General features: G+C 52.9%; 1 protein-coding gene across 1 annotated transcript in view; it reads left to right on the top strand.

Moving 5' to 3' along the window:
* RASAL1 (RAS protein activator like 1) overlaps window positions 1-18,749 on the top strand; it is a 46,466-nt gene that overhangs the window by 11,530 nt on the left and 16,187 nt on the right. Inside the window, exons 2-6 of the mRNA XM_060118079.1 lie at window positions 5,647-5,760; window positions 9,849-9,905; window positions 12,346-12,459; window positions 12,618-12,679; window positions 17,839-17,968. Coding sequence (XP_059974062.1) covers window positions 5,696-5,760; window positions 9,849-9,905; window positions 12,346-12,459; window positions 12,618-12,679; window positions 17,839-17,968 — 428 coding nt within the window. The 5' untranslated portion in view covers window positions 5,647-5,695. The remainder of the gene's footprint in view (window positions 1-5,646; window positions 5,761-9,848; window positions 9,906-12,345; window positions 12,460-12,617; window positions 12,680-17,838; window positions 17,969-18,749) is intronic.

Genomic DNA, 18,749 nt, shown 5'->3' with positions numbered 1-18,749 from the left:
TCCGGGGCTCCCCTGCCAAGCTGCTGAAGCAGGACCTCCCCCCTGTCTCTGTCTCCATGTCCTGGGGGATGGGGTGGGTGGAGCTGCTAAGTGACAGCAAGACACAACTTCTCAGCTGGCCTTGCCCTTCCTTGGCCACAAAGCCACAAGCTCTGGAAATATCCACTCTCCCCACCCCTCCATTCCCCCAACCCCCAGTCTCACGCTTGGGCAGCTTCCCCCTTCCTACTTCTCCATTCCAAAGCGGGGACAAGGTGGGCACTTTGTGGAGTAGGGCTGAGGAAGGAGGAAGCCGGGTGCAGCCTGCGGACACACACCTTGTCTTCAGGCTGTGGGAGGAGGGGACTTACAGGCCCTGCTTCCTGGCAGCCAGCCCGCAAGAGGGGCTTTGGAAATCCTGCTGCCTCCTGTCCCACGTGGCTTCCTGCCCGGAATCGTGCCTGGAACTCACAAACGAGGCTTTGTGTTCCCGAGATAAAGAACACGCTCCTCACCCCTCACCCCCAACTGGTCCCGATCTTGGTGGCCTCAGAAGGGATGGTGCCACTTCCCAGCAGGGGAAACTGACGTCTAGAGATGCACAGGTCTGCGGAGCCAGAGGAGGGGTCTGTCTCCCCTTTTGGAGGGTGAAGGCGTAGCGGAGAGGTGGTGAGTTGGCAATGTTAAGGCACCGTGGGGAGAAAGGGAGTAAAAAGGAATATGACCATTGCCACAAGGAGAGAGGCCAGATTCCAGCCCTCGAGGGGAATTGGATACTATTTAACCCAGACAGTGTCTTCTGAGTCCTTCTTATGTGCCAACTGGCGTGGGAGGCACTGCGTGAATCAGTCATTGTCCCTGACATTTAGGAGATAAGACAGCATGTAAATCCCCACAAAACAAGGGAACAAGAGACCAAGGTCACAGAGAGGTGCCAACAGGCGGGCAGTGGGGGCCGGTCATCACTGCCTTCCCTGCCACCTTCCAGGCTTCCCGGAGGCTGTGAGCAGAGCTACGAAGCAAGGGCAGCGGGGCTTTCAGAGACCAGAGGAAGTACAAATTATTGTCTGATTATAATTTCTGATTAAAAAGAAGCACATGCCATTAAGTCAGAGAAAGCCCTCCAGTTCTGTGCTTGCTTTATTGTCTACATATCACTTCGTACTTCCCACTGAGAGTCTGTTCCTAGCTGCCCATTACTTTTGTCTGTATCACCCTCCTGAGAGCCCATGAGAGCAGGGCTGGCTGTGTGTACCTCACTGTATCCCCATTGCCTAGTACATAGTAGGTGCTCAATACACATTTGTTAAGTAAGTATTATATGTATATAATACTTTATGGCATCAGTATCATGCCTACATAAGGTTGTATATACTGTGTTTTTCCCACGACTTGCATTTCTTTTTGGCTGCGCCACACTGCTAGTGGGATCTTAGTTCCCAGACCAGGGATCAAACCCATGCCCTCGGCAGTGAAAGCATGGAGTCCTAACCACTGAACCACCAGGGGATTCCCTATGACCTGCTTTTTTTTTTTAAAGCACTTATCCTGTCATTAAATAGTCTTCAAGAACATAATGCCATTTGCAGCTATATATAGCTGGGACTTCCCTGGTGGTCTAAGACTCTGTGCTCCCAATGCAGGGGGCCCGGTTTCAATGCCCGGTCAGGGAACTAGACCCCGCATGCCGCAACTAAAGATCCTGCATGCCACAACGAAGATCCCACGTGCCACAAGTAAGACCTGGCGCAGCCAAATAAATAAACAAATATTGAAAACAACCCACATAGCTATCTAGTGTTCCATGGCACTGCTCTTACATTATCTGCACTTTATTTCACCCCACCCGTCATAATTTTTATTTAATTGTATCTGTGGGACTTAAACCAGGAAATAGGTAGATCAAGGAATGTAGAGGCTTTCCTGGTGGAAGGATAGGGCAAAGGTAGGATCAGGGGGTGGGGTGGGGGGAATATGAATAAAATCTTAAAGGTGTTGAATTCAGGAATGGGGTCGAGAGGGCCATGCAGCCAGGGAATCCTGGACCCAGTGGTGTGTTGTTAAATTGCCTCTCCAAAACAAATTGTAGTGTTTATTTGCTGATTTCCATGGTGCAAATTCTCCTCCTGTGGTTGATTTCAAGTTCCTGATGAGGCATTGCTGAGCACGGGGTTGGAAGGGCGTGGGCACAGCCAGCTCTCAGGGACCAGTAGGCGCAAGCTTCAGCACACCCCTGTCAGTGCCCAGGCCTGATCTCCACTCTGGGATGAGGAGCCCTCTCCACTCTGTGTCTGTGAGCCCTCCCTGGGCCCCAGGCCCAGCATCTCAGACGAAGGGGGTGGGACTCGTCCTGGGTAGTGAGGCCCATCGGGGTGCAGGAGCCCAATCTTGAGATCTTGCTATCAGATTTCACAGCTGGGATGCAAACCCCCAGATTCCCCCAGCTCAGCAACTCGGAGCCGCAGTGGCTCCACTGAAGTGTGGCCGCTCCATCCATCCCTGGAATTCAGGGCTGGGCCTGGCGCTCTGCCCCAGCCACAAAGTCCTTAGGACCCAGCCTCAGAGCTCAGTCACCCAGTGGGGCTCAAGGTCAGGCACAGTGGTGGGATCAGGATGTTCCATTACGGCCGTGACACTTATGGGCACTTGCTGTATGCCAGGCTGTGCTGAACGTTTGACGTTTAATTCATCCCATCCTCACACCCAGCCTATGAGGTAGGCGCTAGTTTTATTCCCAATTTACCGATGAGGAAACTGAGGCACTGAGAGGGTAACTCACTTGCCCAAGAGCATCCAGCTCATACCTGTAGGCGCCAGGATTCAATCCCAGGTGGGCTGACCGCTAAAACCTCTGCTCTTAAATCCTCAGCCCAGTATCTCCTCCCACTTGGCTTTACGAAGCACCTGCTATGTGCATCCCATGGGCGGTAGACTATGCACAGAGTTGACAGGAAGATGATAGTGGGTTTGTCTTGAAGAGGCTTAGAGGATGGGGAAGGGGAGGCAGCTAACCATTTCCTGAGCACCTACTATGTGCCAGGAATGATGCCAGGTGCCTTACACAGCCATCTTGATGAACTCTACAACAATCTCACGAGAAAGGTGAGACCCTTTCCACATGACAGCCCAGGCCTGGGCTCTCAGGAGCCTGCCTTCTTCTTTCCCAAATGGCCCCTAGCAAGTCACACTCCTCTGGGCCACATTTCCCCCTCTGGTTCCTTGACAGGAACTGCCCTAGGAGACCTCAAACCCTCTGCCAGTTTCAGGTCAAAGCTTCTCAGAACAACAGGAGGTAGCCAGGCCATTTGGAAAGTATGGAGACTGTGGCCACAACTCCAGGCAAATTGCAGGGTCAGACGCTGGATATTGGGTAGGTGACAGAGCTAGCTCCCTGGAGGCCTGGCTGGCACAGTCCATAGCCTTTGTAACCCCCCTGGGAGCCTGGGGAGGGGAGTCTGGGAATGTGACTTCCTGCTCAGCTCCGGAAGTTGGGCCAAGATGGCCGGTGGTGGTTTGGCTGGCATCCCAGGTGGCCCTAGGACAAGACCCCCAGGTTCCATCAAGGGTCCCTGGGGGCTGGATAGCCTATCTGAGGTCTCTTTTTCAGAAGAAAAAGGTTTCGCCACAAGCTCCCACCTAGGTGAGTGGGGGCGGGGAGAGGCAGGACACCTGTCCTGAAGTAGCAGTCGCATAACAAGTACCATTTTCTCCTCCTGAGGATCTGGGGTAACTGATAAAGATTATGGGAGGGCTTTAACTACTCCCTCAGGGCTCCCACTGCTCTGGAATCAACGCTGCATCACCCCTCATACCCTGTTGAAGGATGTTGCAATACTTCTAAGCCTTGGGGCCAGCCCTGCTAGGCCCATTTCCCAGATGGGGTAACTGAGGCCCAGACTTTGGAAGGACTCACCAGATGGAGGCCAGCCAGGGAGAGAATTCCAGGGATCTGCATTCCTCACCAGCCTGGCTGGGGTGCTGGGTGGGAAGTCAAGGAGGGAGACGGGGAAGCAGATCACGGGGCTGCTCCTGTGGCTGGGCAGGGCCCTCCCGGAATTGCCAGTCTGGGCATTGACTCCCGAAATCAATAAGTAGAGCCTTCTCATTGGTGCCCAGCCCTTGGCTGACCTGACCAGAAAGAGTCCCTTCTGAGAACTCTTAGGTAAACAAAAAACTCATGCGCAGAGATAGTGTGTGTGTATCTGTCCTGGGACAGGCCTTTCCAGTCACATTATCACATTTAAAACTCGAAAACTGTGCAAACCTGGAGCTGTGGGAGCAGAGAAAAAAGGGGAGAAAACCTCTGCCTGGCATGGGAGAACATCCCGGAAGACTTCCTAGGAGAGGTGATATTTGAGCTATGCCTTGAAGAACAATAATGATAATAGCAAACACTTTCTGAAAACTTCTTATGTGCCTGTCGGTGTTCTGAGATCTGTATCGGCTTCCTTCATATCTGTTTTATCTCATCTAATTCTCTCAAAACCCTGTGAGCGAGATACTATAATAACATGAACCGATGAGAAAACCAAACCAGGGCACAGAGAGGTTAAGAGACTTGCCCAAGACCACACAGCTACCAAGTGGCGGAGCCAGCATTCAAATCCAGAAAGGCAAATCAATGACTGTAAGACCTTCCGAGTGCTATTTAATCCCTCTGAACCTCAGTTTGTGTATCCATACAAGGGGGGTGGGGGAACTAGTACAATAGTAAGTAACGCATAGAATTATTGTGAGGACGAAGGTGAGAAATTCCTGTAAAACGCTTAGAACAGTGCCCGGCACACAGTAAGCGTTCAAACAATTGTAGATGACTTTTACCATCGCTGTGGTGGTGATCTTCAAGCCCTCCCCTCCCACTCCGGCCGCGGCTTCCGCCCCCGCAGTGCCAGCCAGTGACGCGGGATCTGCCGCTCGCACAGTCTGGGTTTAATTGGAAACTAAAAGAGATGGAAGGGGATGTTCGCGGCCCCTCCCTTGACTCTGAAAAGGACCCCCAGGGAGGGTGTGACTCTCTCTAGCGACGCCTCCCGCGATCTCCGATACTGCTCCGGGATGGGGCAAGAAGGTCGGACCGAGAAGGCGGCGCCGGGATGGTAGGCAGGGGAGAGCCGGGGAGGTGTGAACGTGCTGGAGGCAGGGCAGGCAGGGGACATACTGTGTCTTCTGAGCCCGATGCCAACTCACTAGGAGCCTGCGGCCACACGCATCATGGCCGTGGGCGGCTCTCCACCTGGCAGTCCCAGCCTCCAGGCACCCGGGGCTCCGAGGCCGGTGCGCTCTCGCACGCTTGGCTGGGGTGCCGGCAGAGGGCGCGCGAGGGGGCCCGGGAGCTGGCGGAGGCGGGGGGGTGCCGCGGGAGGCGGGATTGCGGGGAGGGCCCTGGGCCGCCCCTCCCGCCCCCTGCCCTCCCCGCCTGCCCACCGGGAGCGCTGGACTAGAAGGCAAGGGCTGGCGGTGTCCCCCGCGCGCCCAGCCGGCTCGGCGCCCAGCTCCTACCTGTAGAGTCTGGCGGGGGCGCCCCCTCCCTGGACACCTATCCTTTCTCCTCTTTCGGAAACCTCTCGCTCAGCTACCCGCGTGGCGGACAGGCGGCGCTGGGATCCCGGGACAGGGTGCCAGGCTCTCTGTTTGTGACACGTAGTCGCCCTCCCCGCCGCGGTACAGACTCGGAACCTGGACGCCCTCCTGGCCGGAAAGTTTGGGGCTGGGCGCCATGGCCAAGAGCAGCTCCCTGAATGTCCGCGTCGTGGAGGGCCGGGCGCTGCCCGCCAAGGACGTGTGAGTATCCCCGGGGCCAGTCGGGGATGGGGAGCGTGCCGGGCATGGGATGGGGCGGGGGTCGCCCATTCTGCGTGCCAGGGAAGGTCGGTGAAGTGGGCGGGGGTTCTTGTCTGAGACCGAGTATTGGGGCAGATCCACCTTCATGGGGCGAGAGGCCCCACGCCCATCGCTTCCTGGTGGGAGGGGACACCAAGACTTAGCAGATGCCCCGCCCCGCCCCCAGGAAGGGGGTGTCTTTGTTCCTGGGACGTACTAAAGGGGGTCTTCCAGGGCTTCAGCCCTGGGGATTAGAGGGTCGGATTCTGTCAGAGCTGGGGAGGGGCTTTAGGTGGGGTTTCTCCAGGCCTGGGTGGGCACCTGTTAAGAGAACCCTGGAGAGGAGCCCCAGAGGGCCTGGGATCCAGGTGGCCCCAGGATTCCTCTGTGTGCATCTGGTATTTAGGTTTGCAGAGTGTCACCAGGTGGCCCACCAGCCAGGCCTGGGGGAAACTGGGGCCCTCTTGACCCAAAACCCTAAGCTCCCCAGCCAGCAGCTCCCAGCCCAGTGGGGACCTTCCCTGGATGCTAAGCCGCTTGAAGAGCCAACTTCCCCCTGCAGCCCCCTCCCTAGCCAGGTGTGATGGGACTGGAGGACCCTCAGGTTGCCCTGAGTACCAGTCCTCGGCTGTGCTTCCCTCAGGGCTGAGTCAGCAGTTGCCGAATCAGCAGAATGGGGAGAGGGGTACCCCCCTCCAGCCTGGCCTGGAGCCCAGAAGGGGCTCTAAGGGTGTCAGCACCTGAAACAGGTGTGGGATCCTTGGCAGGACATTGGCTTTGTGACCTTGAACCTAGTCCTGTTTGGGTTTGGATTTCCCGTCTGGGCAATGGAAACCCTGGACAAGAGTCTCCAAGCTGCATGCAGCTGAGGGTGGAGAACCCTTAGCATTTACCCGCTGGCCAGGGCGAGCAGGAACGTGGATTCTGAGCCTTCGCACAGGCTGGGGCTTAGCTATGCTCTCACTCCCCCAGCTGTGGGCCCCCAGTGAGGAGTATCCTGCCTTTGACTTCATGAACATCCCCCCTCCCCAACCCTGAAGCTGTGTCAAGGGGGAAGCTGCATAGAGCAGTTCTAGCTCCCCGCATCCTCATCAGCGACCCCCCAAAAACACACACCTGAGGAAAGCAGAGAGCTCGCTTGCTGTGCAAATGCAGCATCTGGATGAGCCCCCTGATTCCCCTCTTATGAGATGCCCTCTCAGAGCACCCGAGAATTAGTGATTCTGGAACTGTCGAGGCAGTGAGGTCAGGAGTGGGGACCTGGCAGCTGCTGGGGGGCTGAGGGGGAGAACCTTCCAGAAACCAGGTTTCCATCTCACGGTGCTCTGGCCCCTCCACCAGTCCTGGGTGAGGGCCATGAGGGAGTGACGGATGTTGTCCTTGGACCCGGACATGGCTCGCGGGGCTCCCTCTACCTCTCCTGGGGAGGGAGTTGACTCATACCTGGTTCCTGCGTCTCTTGGCCACCCCTCCTCCCCCAAGTTTCCGGGCCAAGGTGAGCTCTGAGGTGGGCCACGCCCCAGAACCAGGGTAGGGAGGAGAGTGACTAAGCCCCATTGGGGGATCCAGCCACACTGCCTCAGTTTCCCTGGCTGTTGGTGCCCTTCTTCAGAGGGGCTCCCTCAGAGCGTGCTGGGATCTCCATGCCCGTGGGGACTCTTAGATGGGTATGTCCTCTCTCCCCTCTCCTAAGGGAGAGGGCCCAGATTCTTCCTGAAGCCTCACCAGGTTTGAGGGGGTTTTGGCCTGGCTTGGGAGGAGGCCTCAGCTGATAATCTGAGAGTTATTTCTGTCATTAATAATAACAGCTATATGTCTTTGACGGCTTCCTATGGGCCAGGTCCTGTGTTTAACACTTCCTGTAGTCCTATTAGCATTTCCATTTTACGAATGGGCAAACCGAGGCACAGAGAGGCAAAGTCACCTGCCCAAGGTCACACAGCTGGGATTCGAGCCCTGACTGCCCCCATGCCCCAACCAGACTGGGCAGGCAATGGCCGATGGACCTGCTTTCCCATGCTTGAGGTGGGGCAGGAGCCGTGGGAGAGGCCAAGGGTCTAGAGAGACTGAGGGTCTGGAAGGGGCAGCCCCCTTCCGCCACTGTTGCCCCTGCCTGATAGGAGCCTGATAAGGCCCTTGTGCGTCAGAGCCCTGGAGCTGACGTGCTTGGCTCCCATGAGGGACCTAGGGGTCAGGCCGGGTAGATGGGAGGGGGCGTGGCTCCCAGCCCTTTTCTATGGATCCCAGCCTATTTGTCCCACATCTGCTGCTGGGGAAACTGAGGGATTGGAGCCCGTCTAAAAGAAGCTCAGGGAGAGAGGACCCAGAGAGAGAAATGAGATAGAGGGGGTTACCAGCCACGGGCATCCAGGGGGGTGGAGCCCGATGGGAAAACTGAGGCTCCCAGGGTTACTCAGCCCAATGGGTTTGGGATACATCAGATGGGAAAACTGAGGCCTGGGGCATTACGCAGAAGGGAGGTCAGAGGTAGAACCCAGAGAGGAGTTCAGAGACACAGGACACCAAGCAGTCTGAGGTGTTCAGGGTTGGAGAGCAGATGGGGAAATGGAGGTACACCCAGCAGAGGGAACTAGGGGAAGAGTCCACAGAGGGAGCCGAGGCATGGGGAGGGCCCAGCCAGCAGACGAGGTTGGAGCAGCTGTGGTGCCAGCGTCCCTCTTCCTGGGAGTCCCCGAGGCATTTGTGGATCAGTGACGAACTGAACTGAGAGAGGGAGCAGAGAGAGGTCGGGGGCTGGGGTGTCAGGGGAGGGGGCCATTTGGGCAAGGCATCGTGAGCTGGGGTGCAGGCATTGGTTAAGAACACGTGTGCTGAGCCCCACAGACCTGGGTTCGAATTCTGACTCTGCGGTGGTGGGGGGAGACGGGGGTGGGGAAATACAGCTCCTCCCCCAAGGAACTCAGATTTCGGAAGTTGCAGGGAGCCATGGAGACAGACACTAAACAGAGAGAAACGGAGCAAGATGATTTCACATGCTCAGAGGGATCCGAGATCAATTTTACACTGTCTACTGTTGGAGGATGGTGGTGATCAAGGACCACCTCTCTGAGGCAGTGACTTTTGGGCTGAGGTTTGAATAATAGGATGGAGCCAGCCATGATAAGATCAGGAACAGAGAGGGGGTCTTAGTTAGGTGGAACGGCAAGTGCAAAGGCCCTGAGGCTGGACTGAGCTTAGTGGAAGACAAAGGAAGCCTGTGTGATGGGAAGGGGGCGGGGGTGGGGGAAAGAGATGAAGGCCCCTGGTCGGTAGCTTGGGATGGACTAGTAACTCTTACTATGAAGGGGGGATGGAACTGGCTTTGGTTGGCCTATGGCTCATGGCTACTCAAGGGGATGCAGCCCATTTCTCCTACTGGTTGTTTTGAGGTCTGGGTGCCCTGGTCTGTGCCTGCCGTGAGAGCGGCTGCTGAGGTCCATCCCCGCTGAAGGCTGAGCTATGGGGAGTCCCCTCCCAGGGAACCTCCCAATGGAGAGGGCAATGCTTACCCTGAGGGTGGCGTTCAGGCACCTGTGGGGAAAGCTCTGGGGTCGGCCATGATGCATCGCACCATGCATTAGCTTCTTTAGCTCCTCCAACCGCCCTAGGGGGTATGTGAAAACATTACACCCGACTTACAGAGCAGAGAAACTGAGGCCCACAGAGGGAAGGAGTCTTGCCAGAGTTCCACAGTTAGTACACTTGAGGCCAGGGATGACTCCCCAGCAGAGCACATCCTCTGGACCACCGCTTCGGGCTTCCTGGGACCGGGACTCCAAATTTTCTGGCTTCATGTCTCAGTGTTCTGTTTCTTTGGGTGGAAGCCCAGGGTCCATTCAAGGAGGTCCGCAATGGGTGGGCTGGGCAGCCATGACGCCGTCTGCTGGTCCCCAGAGGTCCTGCCTCCACTGAACTTGCTGTGTGACCCTGGGCAAATCCCCTCCCCTCTCTGGGCCTTAGTTGCCCCCATCTGTAAAATGAAGGCAGATTGGGATCCCCACCCAGGGCTGCTCTCTCAAGCCCGCTCCCCAAACCTCCTCCTTCCGCAGGTCTGGGAGCAGTGACCCCTACTGCATAGTGAAAGTGGACGACGAAGTGGTGGCCAGGTGAGGAGGGGAGGGCAAAGGGAGCAGGGCTGGGGGCCGGGGCTCCGTCTTGACCTGGGGAGTCCAGGCACAAGAATTCACGTTGAAAAGAGGAACTGGGGGAGGGCAACGTTTACCCCAAGGGATGACTCGCAGGCCTGATGGTGGGTGCTTTGTGCCCTGGCCATGGGCCCAGACAGAGGGGCCACGGGCTCCCCTCTCCATCTGGTCCCACCAACTGGCTGACATCTTCCCCCTTCCCCCTTGTCCTGATGATGTCCCTGCTGGCGTCCTGGGGCTGACTCAGTGGCGGCCAGACTGTACCTTCCGCAATGGCCTCCCTGGGGAGGGGCATCTCATGCTTGCCTGGGCTGGCTGGTTCCGGGCCTGCTGGGTGCTGCGGGCACCGGGGTGTGTACGTGTGTGTGTGTGTGGGGGGTGTGTGCATGTGTGCCTGGCTGGGCCTGCTTGTGAGTGTGTGTCGGCGTGTCGGAGGGCTGGTGTGAATGCCTGCGACCACTGGTGCGTGTCCCTGGGGGTGTGCAGGCTCAGAGGTTCACGTTGTGTACCAGCGTGGGGGGGTATACGTGTGTGTGCACACGTGGGCTGCCGTGTACACGCATGTGTGCACCAATGTCTGCTTATTTGGGTATACAGGCGCCACTGTGAACACATGTGAGGATGTGAAGATGTTTGGTGTGTGTGAACGAGTCTCGGGCTGGGGAGACATCGGGCTGGGCTGTGCTGGGCTGGGCTTGGTTGCCAGCCCTGCAGGCTGAAGGACGGCTCTCAGCCCCCGCAGGCCTGAAGGGTGTGGGTGGGCCGGCGGCTGAGGCCTCGGTTCCTATGGAGACAGCAGGATTCAGGATCCTCCTGGCACCAGTTCTGGTCCAGATGGGCTGGGAGCCGGGGGCAGGGAGCCCGTGTGGGGGAGGGTAGCCTGCAGCACACCAGCCGCCCACCCCCCATCATTCTCTCTGTGCTTTTGTGCTGCCCCTTATCACATTCTGTGACACCACCCCCAAACCCACAGACTGATTCTCCGTGTGAGCCCAGGCTGTCACCCTCTCTGGGCTCTGAGGAGCCTCTCAGCTCGGGGGCTGGGGAGCCTGAGGGGACTTCCAGCCGAGAAGAGGTCAGGGTAGCGGGAAGAGGGTGCTTGGAGAGGAGAGTCCGTCTGATGGTGGGGCCCTGGGCTGTGTGTGTATGTGTGTGTGTCCACGTTCATACTCTTTGTTGGGGAAGAGTGTGTGGAAGGGAGGAGGAAGGCAGTGGCAGGTGTGCAGACCAAATTTTGCAACTGTCAATTTTGGTGTGTCTTCACTGGGCAAAGTAGGTTCTTTTCTTCCCCCATTGCGTAAAGGGAAGTGCATCTGCAGAGGTGCTGTGGTGAGATGTACGGGTTTGTCTTGGTCCCTGACCCTCCTGGGGTTCCCCCTGCTTACTGGCCCCTGCTGACTTCATGGTCTCCTGGCCCCTCACACTTCCCTGCCTCCCAACCACCGTCTTCTTGTTCCTCAAACTCACCATTCCTGCCTCAGGGCCTCTGCATGTGCTCTTCCAGCCATGTGGAATACTTGTTCTCATCCCTTCTCCCTGCTTCGCCTGACTAGCTCCTGCAGGAAGCCTTTCCTGACCCCTCCTATCCTCACCCCAGTGGGCACCACTGAGCTAACCAATCACAGAACTTCTTTCACTATGTCACAAGGGCTCAGGAGGGAGCACCAGTCTGCTGAGCGAGGCTCTGTGGGGGTGGGGACCTTGGCACCTCTTCCTCTGATTCCCCATAGCCCCCAAGACTTGGCACATAAGTCAGGGTGAGTGTTTATGGAGTGAATCAATGAATGGATGGGTGGACTTGTGGGTCTTGTCAGTTACTGTGTGACAGTGTGATTCTGTGTGTGTATCTCTGCTGCATATCACCCTGTGTATGTGAGTGTGTGTCTGGGGGTCTATTTGTGTCTCCATGTTCGGGCATTTCTTTTCTCTGTGTCTCTGTGTGAATGTTTCTGTTTTCTCTCTGTGTGTCTGTACGTGTCTATATGTAGAAACACACAAATGTGTGTTTCTAGAAAATTTTGAGGATGCATATGTATATCTGTATATGTGTGAATGTGTCTCTGTGTCTCTGGCTTCCTTGGTGTATCTGTGAATATCTCTGTTTCAGTGTGTATCCCCATGGGAGTGTGTGATGTGTGTGTGTGTGTGTGTGTGTGTGTGTGCATGTGTGTGTTGAGGTCCCTGGGTGTGTGAGGGTCAGGGTTTCTGTGTGTATTTGTGTGTGTCTCCATGCCTGGATTCTTGAGTGTATGAGTGTGTGTGTTTGTAGCTGTATTTGAGTGTATTTGAGTAGCTCTGGGTGTGTATGTGTCTGGATCCCTGTGTGTGTGTGTTTGTGTCCCCAGGTATCTGCTGCCTGTGTGGCCCAAAGGCCCTCAGCCCCCCATGTCCCCTTTTGCAGGACAGCAACCATTTGGCGAAGCCTGAGCCCCTTCTGGGGGGAGGAGTACACAGTGCACCTGCCCCTGGATTTCCACCAGCTGGCCTTCTATGTGCTGGACGAGGATACCGTGGGGTGTGTGTGCTGGGGACCCAAGCCTGGATATCTGAGGGAAGGCGGGACACCCCAATACATAGTACCCACCCACCCAGCCGTTGACTCCTTGCCTCCACCTCTCCACGGGCGGGGCAGGGGTCCCTAAGTTGGACCCTCATCTGCCTGCCTTTCTGCAGGCACGACGACATCATAGGCAAGATCTCACTGAGCAGGGAGGCCATTGCAGCTGACCCCCGAGGTGGGTGAGGGGCACTGGCCCCCGGCCGGGCAGAGGGCAGAGGGCAGAGGGGGTGGCAGTTGTAAGGGCATAGCCAGCAGCACGGGGCAACACAGAGCCTTCAGGGGAAAATTATCTCGGTTGTTGCTTTTGTTTTTCATTTTAATTTAGTTCGTTTATTGAGCAGTTAGCTTATTTACATAGGTCAATATTCAAAAGATAAGATTAGCTGTGAAACTGTCCCTCTTACCCCAGCTACTTCATTCTTTTTTTTATTTTTGGCCGCACTGCACGGCATGTGGGATCTTAGTTCCTCAACCAGGGATCCAATACACGCCCCCTGCAGTGGAAGCGGGGAGTCTTAACCACTGGACTTCCGGGGAAGTCCCCCCGGCTACTCCATTCTCATCCTCAGTGTTGTCAGTTTCTTGTATGTCCTTCTAGGGACATTTTAAATATATGCAAGGAAGTAACAATAGTAATAGCAGTAAAAACATATAGTGCTTACTGTATGCTGAACGCTTTCTAAGTGCTTTACATGTATCAATTCACTTAATTATCTTAATAACCCTAAGGGATAGCTACTCTTGTTATGCCCACTCTATAGGTGAACAAACTGAGGCACAGGGGGTTAAATAACTTGCCCAAGATCACAAAGTTATTAAGTGGGACAGCTGGGATTTGAACCAAGTTGTCTAGTTCCAGAGTCTGTGATCTTCACACTATACTATATGTGTTTTTATTCTCTGCTTATAGGAATGGTAGCCTATTAAACTCATCGGTTCTGTACCCTGTCTTTTCACTTCACCATGTACCTTGGAGATCTTTCCATAATGGTGTCCCCAGAGCTTCCGCATTCTTTGATCTTCGTATGACTTCATGGCACTCCATTGTGCCATCCAGTGATGGATGTGCCATCATTTATTTGGCTGGTTTCCTCTTGATGGACACTTGGGTTGTTGACAGTCTTTTCCTAGTTCAAACAGTGCTGCAATGACTAACCTTGTACAAACGTGACTGCACACATATATGCAAGTTACATCAATCAGCTTGATAAATTCCTAGAGGTGGATTTGCTGGATCAAAGACTACCCACATTAGCACACTTGATAGTTATTATAGTAATTAAGTTACCCTCCCTGGAGGAATTAACAGTTTAACCCATCCTGCACCCTTGCCAACAAATACCAAACTTTTGGATCTTGTATCTGATAGGTAAAAAAAATTGCCTCTTAGTGTGGGTTATTTTGCATTTCTCTATGAGTGAGATTTTTTTTATTCAAACAGAAAGTCACAAAAATTATAATCATCCTCATCAGTTCACCCAGTCCCATGTAATTAATTTTTTTTCATCTTGATCTTTTGTTAGCACTTTTATGAATTCATCAGTTTTCCATTAGAGGTCTGAATCTATGAGTGAGATTGAAGACCTTTTTATATATTCAAGAGTCACTTTATTTCCTTTTTTGTCTATTGTCTATTCACATTGTATGTGTATTGTTCACCCACTGGGTTGTTGCCTTTTCTTACTGATTTGTAGGAGCCCTTTACATGTGAGGAAAATGAACTTTGTCATATTAGCTGCAAAATGTTTTTCTCCCTTGTGGCTTATATTTTGACTTTGCTTACAATGTTTTCCAGAAGAAAATTTGTTTCTTTTTCTGTAGTCAAAAAATTTTTTTGGCTCTTGATTTTCTGTGATACCTAAAAGGCTTTCTTTTTCTTTCTTTTTTTTTTTTTTTTTTTTGGCGGTACGCGAGACTCTCATGGCTGTGGCCTCTCCCGCTGCGGAGCCCAGGCTCCAGACACGCAGGCTCAGCGGCCATGGCTCATGGGCCCAGCCGCTCCGCGGCATGTGGGATCCTCCCGGACCGGGGCACGAACCCGTGTCCCCTGCATCGGCAGGCGGACTCTCAACCACTGTGCCACCAGGGAAGCCCCCTAAAAGGCTTTCTCAACCTTAAGATTAAGACAATTTTTTTTTACAAGATTCTTTCAAGCAACAGTTTGTTTCCTTTTTTTTTGCAGTTAAGTCTTTCATCTATTTGGAATTTACCCAGATACAAAGTATGGGGTAGGGATTAAACTTTACTACTTTTTGTCTAGATGACTACTACTTGTCTTGACACCATTTACTGAATAATATAATCATATATTTTTTCATTAGTGAGCGTTAGTTGACAGCCTATGTGCCAATCATCATAATCATCACTCCTATTTAATGAGGGCTTATTATGTGCCAGGAACAATGCTAAGTACTTTACATTTAGTCCTCACAACACCAAATGAAGTATGCACCAGAATGATCTCCAATTCACAGCTGATAGGAAGTGAGGCTCGGAGAGGTGGGGTGACTTGTCCCTCCTAGATGTTGCAGAGGTGGGAATTGACACCAGGCTGTGCCTACCTCCTAAGCCTGTGTTCTTAACCTGTCCACTGAGCTGTCCCCAGTGTGCCTCAAACATCCACCCAAGGGAGAGGAATTAAATTAATGACATATAAGGCTTAACTTCAAGGAACTTATGGACAGATAGAAAAATAAAACACATTTACCCAGAACAGGGAGGAAGAAAAAAACAAAACTGTCATGTGTCTGTGGGTGCCTTTTATTTTTTAAAACGACTGCAATGTGGGGTGGAGGTATATGAGGCATCACTGGCATGATAGAGGGCAGTGAGGGCTAGTGTGGTCAAGGAAGCCTTCCTGGAGGAAGGGGAATGAGTTCTTAAAGGTGCTCTGGCAAAGATGCTAAGGCACATCTCCATGGATTCTCTTCTAAGGTCAGGTGTAAACCAGGCCAGATGGAATACTTGATGGGGGTTGATTGGGGAGGAGGCCAGAATCTGGACTTTCTTCTGGAGACACTAGGGAGTCATCGATGGTCCCTGAGTAAGAGAGTGAAGAGATTGGAGCCATAATATCAGAGGATGCACTGACAGAAGAGATTAGATACATTTTCAGAAGGTTTCTTTGCTGCTGTGTGGATATTGGATCACAGTGGGACAGGAGTAGATGTGGGAGATCAATTAGGTATCTGCTGCAATAATCAAGTGAGAAAAACTGATGGCATCCTGGACTTGGGGGTAGCGGTGGAGCTAGAGAGGTGAGATGCAACTTAACACTTCCAGCAGCATGAGGGAACTAGATCCTCAGAGGGGCCCTCCTGCCACATAACAGTGAGATCCTGAATTAGATGCAATTCCAAATACATTGTGGGAAGGATGTAAAGAAGGAAAAAACCCTCAGTGTTCCTCCTCCCCCTGCCTCCTGCAAGTCATGAGCTAAAACCTAACGGGGAGTGGTGAGCAACAAGCAAGGGAATAAGGAAGGATTTCCCTGAAAGTAATTGTGAACATCAAATTTGCAGTCAACAAACAGACTGAATCTTAGGCTAGGGGGAAGGCAGATATTACTGAATCTGAGAATTCCCCATTAGATTGAGACCCTTAAAAGGTTCCAGAGTGGGCCTCCCTGGTGGCGCAAGTGGTTGAGAGTCCGCCTGCCGATGCAGGGGATACGGGTTCGTGCCCCGGTCTGGGAGGATCCCATATGCCGCGGAGCGGCTTGGCCCGTGAGCCATGGCCGCTGAGCCTGCGCGTCCGGAGCCTGCGCGTCCGGAGCCTGTGCTCCGCAACGGGGGAGGCCACAGCAGTGAGAGGCCCGCATACCGAAAAAAAAAAAAAAAAAAAAAAAAAGGTTCCAGAGTAAGCAACCACCACTACAGTCCAGGGAGAAGCATCTTCATGTTAAATTTCCCACAGAGTGAGCTCCAACAAGCATGACTTCACAATCAAAGAACACCACACACTCAAGGAAGTGTGCCATGCCACCATGAGCGAGAGTCAGCAGAAACAATGGCCGTCAGATTTAGACCCATAAAGACTTTAGATTTTGTATTTATGATTATAGAAATTTAAAAAAATCAATAAATAAACGAATCACCAGAAAGGGCCAGCAATAACCATGATAAATTAAAGCAATACATTAAAAAAATAGACTGATTTGGAAAAGAACCCAATCAAACTTTTAGAGATTAAAAAGTACAATTGTTGACATTGAAAACTAAGTGGCTGAGTTCAACAGCAGATCGTTCATTCAGAAAGAAATTATTTAAACCTTAGCCCAGAGAAATGAGAAGGAAAGTGTAAAAGAGAAGTTGAAGGCATAGAAAATAACCGAGAAGGTCTAACATTCATTTAATTGGAGTCCTAGAAGCAGAAAATAGAAAAAGCTGGGGAGAGGAAATGATAAAAAAAATTGACGACCTGGAATTTTCCGAAACTCAAGGAAGGGCATGAGTCCATAAGTAGAAGAAGGACAACCTGTACTAAGCAGGATAATAAAAAAAAAAAATCCTTACCTAGACACATTGTGGGGAAACTGCAGCAAACATCAAAGCCATGGTCCTTAAACTTGGAAAAGATAGACCATTCACACAAGATCAATTATTAGGCTGAAATGACTTCCCAATAACTACAATCAAAGCTGGAAGCCTTTGAGAGAAATGAGAGACAGAGAGGGAGAAGGAGAGAGGGAGAGGTTAAGACTGAGACTAAGATTGACTTGATTGGTTCAAGCAGAGAGCCTGAATGAAGGCTCAGAGATAGGAATGTCCAAGTTTTTTTTTTTTCCGCGGTACGCAGGCCTCTCACTGTTGTGGCCTCTCCCGTTGTGGAGCACAGGCTCCGGACGCGCAGGCTCAGCGGCCATGGCTCACGGGCCCAGCCGCTCCGCGGCATGTGGGATCTTCCCAGACCGGGGCACGAACCCGTGTCCCCTGCATCGGCAGGCGGACTCTCACCCACTGCGCCACCAGGGAAGCCCCCAAGGTTTTTTTTTTGAGGGGAGAGTATATTGGGACTAAATGATGCAGGGCTTTATATATCAGGATGAAGAGTGTGATAGTACATGGTTAGGGGCCTTGGCCCTAGAACTATACTGCCTGTGTTTAAATCCTAGCTCTGCTGTTTACTAGCTGTGGGATCATGGGCGAAGCTTCTTCCTCGCTGTGCCTCATTTTCCTCATCTGGAAGTAGGGATACTTACAGTACCTACAACAGAAGGCTAACATGAGAGCAGAAAGGTCTCAATACCTTTTTAATGTTAATTGAATTTTTAAGTTAAGGCAATGTCTAGACCATGGTAGGTGCTTAACGAATGTTAGTGCCTGCGCCCTCCAGGAATTGATAGCTGGATCAACCTGAGCCATGTGGACCCTGAAGCAGAGGTGCAGGGTGAGATCCGCCTGGCCGTGCAGATGCTGGAGGGTGTGAGGGGCCGTTGTCTTCGCTGTCACGTGCTCCAGGCCAGGTATGGTCATGATGGGGGACTGGGTGGGGGGATGGTCTGAGAATGAGCAGAAATCCACTGGGTCCTCCCAGCTGTCTTGAGACCACCTCTCTCTTGGCACACTTCTGGGCTCACAACCAGGATCCTTGGCAGGCAAATGGTCCAAGCTCACCAGGTTGCAAATTTCTTGGGTTAAAGCACAAGCAAAATCTTTGTTGGGGCCCCAGTGACTAGCAACCAAAGGCCAGTTACTCAGGATGACCAGACAGATGAGTGTGGAGGTGTATTAATCAAATTGTAAGTGACAGACACCCAATTCATACTGGCTTAAGCAGATTGGCTTGTATGAATGACATGTAGCTTCAGGCATGACTGGATCCAGGTGCTCAAACAGTGACATCAGGAATCTGTAGAAATAGATTCCTTGGATGTCTTTTGTATTAACTTCATCCTCAGACAGTCTCTCCCCAGGTAGGGGCAAAGATGACCCCAGAAGCCCCAGACTGGCATCGTATCAACTTGGCAGCTCCAATGGAAAAAGAACTTCTGTCTCTCACCATTTCCAACCAATATCCTGGGACTAATTCTTATCGACCCAGTCTGGGGTACATGCCTGTCACTAAACCAATTACACTGACTCTGATTGGTCAGGCCTGAGTTCCAAGCCCATTCCTGCAGTGGAAGGAGGGATCACCCCACAAAAGTCATGTGGACTGGGAGAGAGGGAGGGGTAGGTCCTGTCCCAAAGAAACATAAGAAAAGAGATGGATGCAGGACCAGTAAAACCCACAGATGAACCTCC

Source organism: Mesoplodon densirostris, chromosome 15, assembly GCF_025265405.1.
Source record: "Mesoplodon densirostris isolate mMesDen1 chromosome 15, mMesDen1 primary haplotype, whole genome shotgun sequence".
Classification (NCBI taxonomy): Eukaryota; Metazoa; Chordata; class Mammalia; order Artiodactyla; family Ziphiidae; genus Mesoplodon; species Mesoplodon densirostris.
This window is presented reverse-complemented; position numbering and strand designations above follow the sequence as displayed.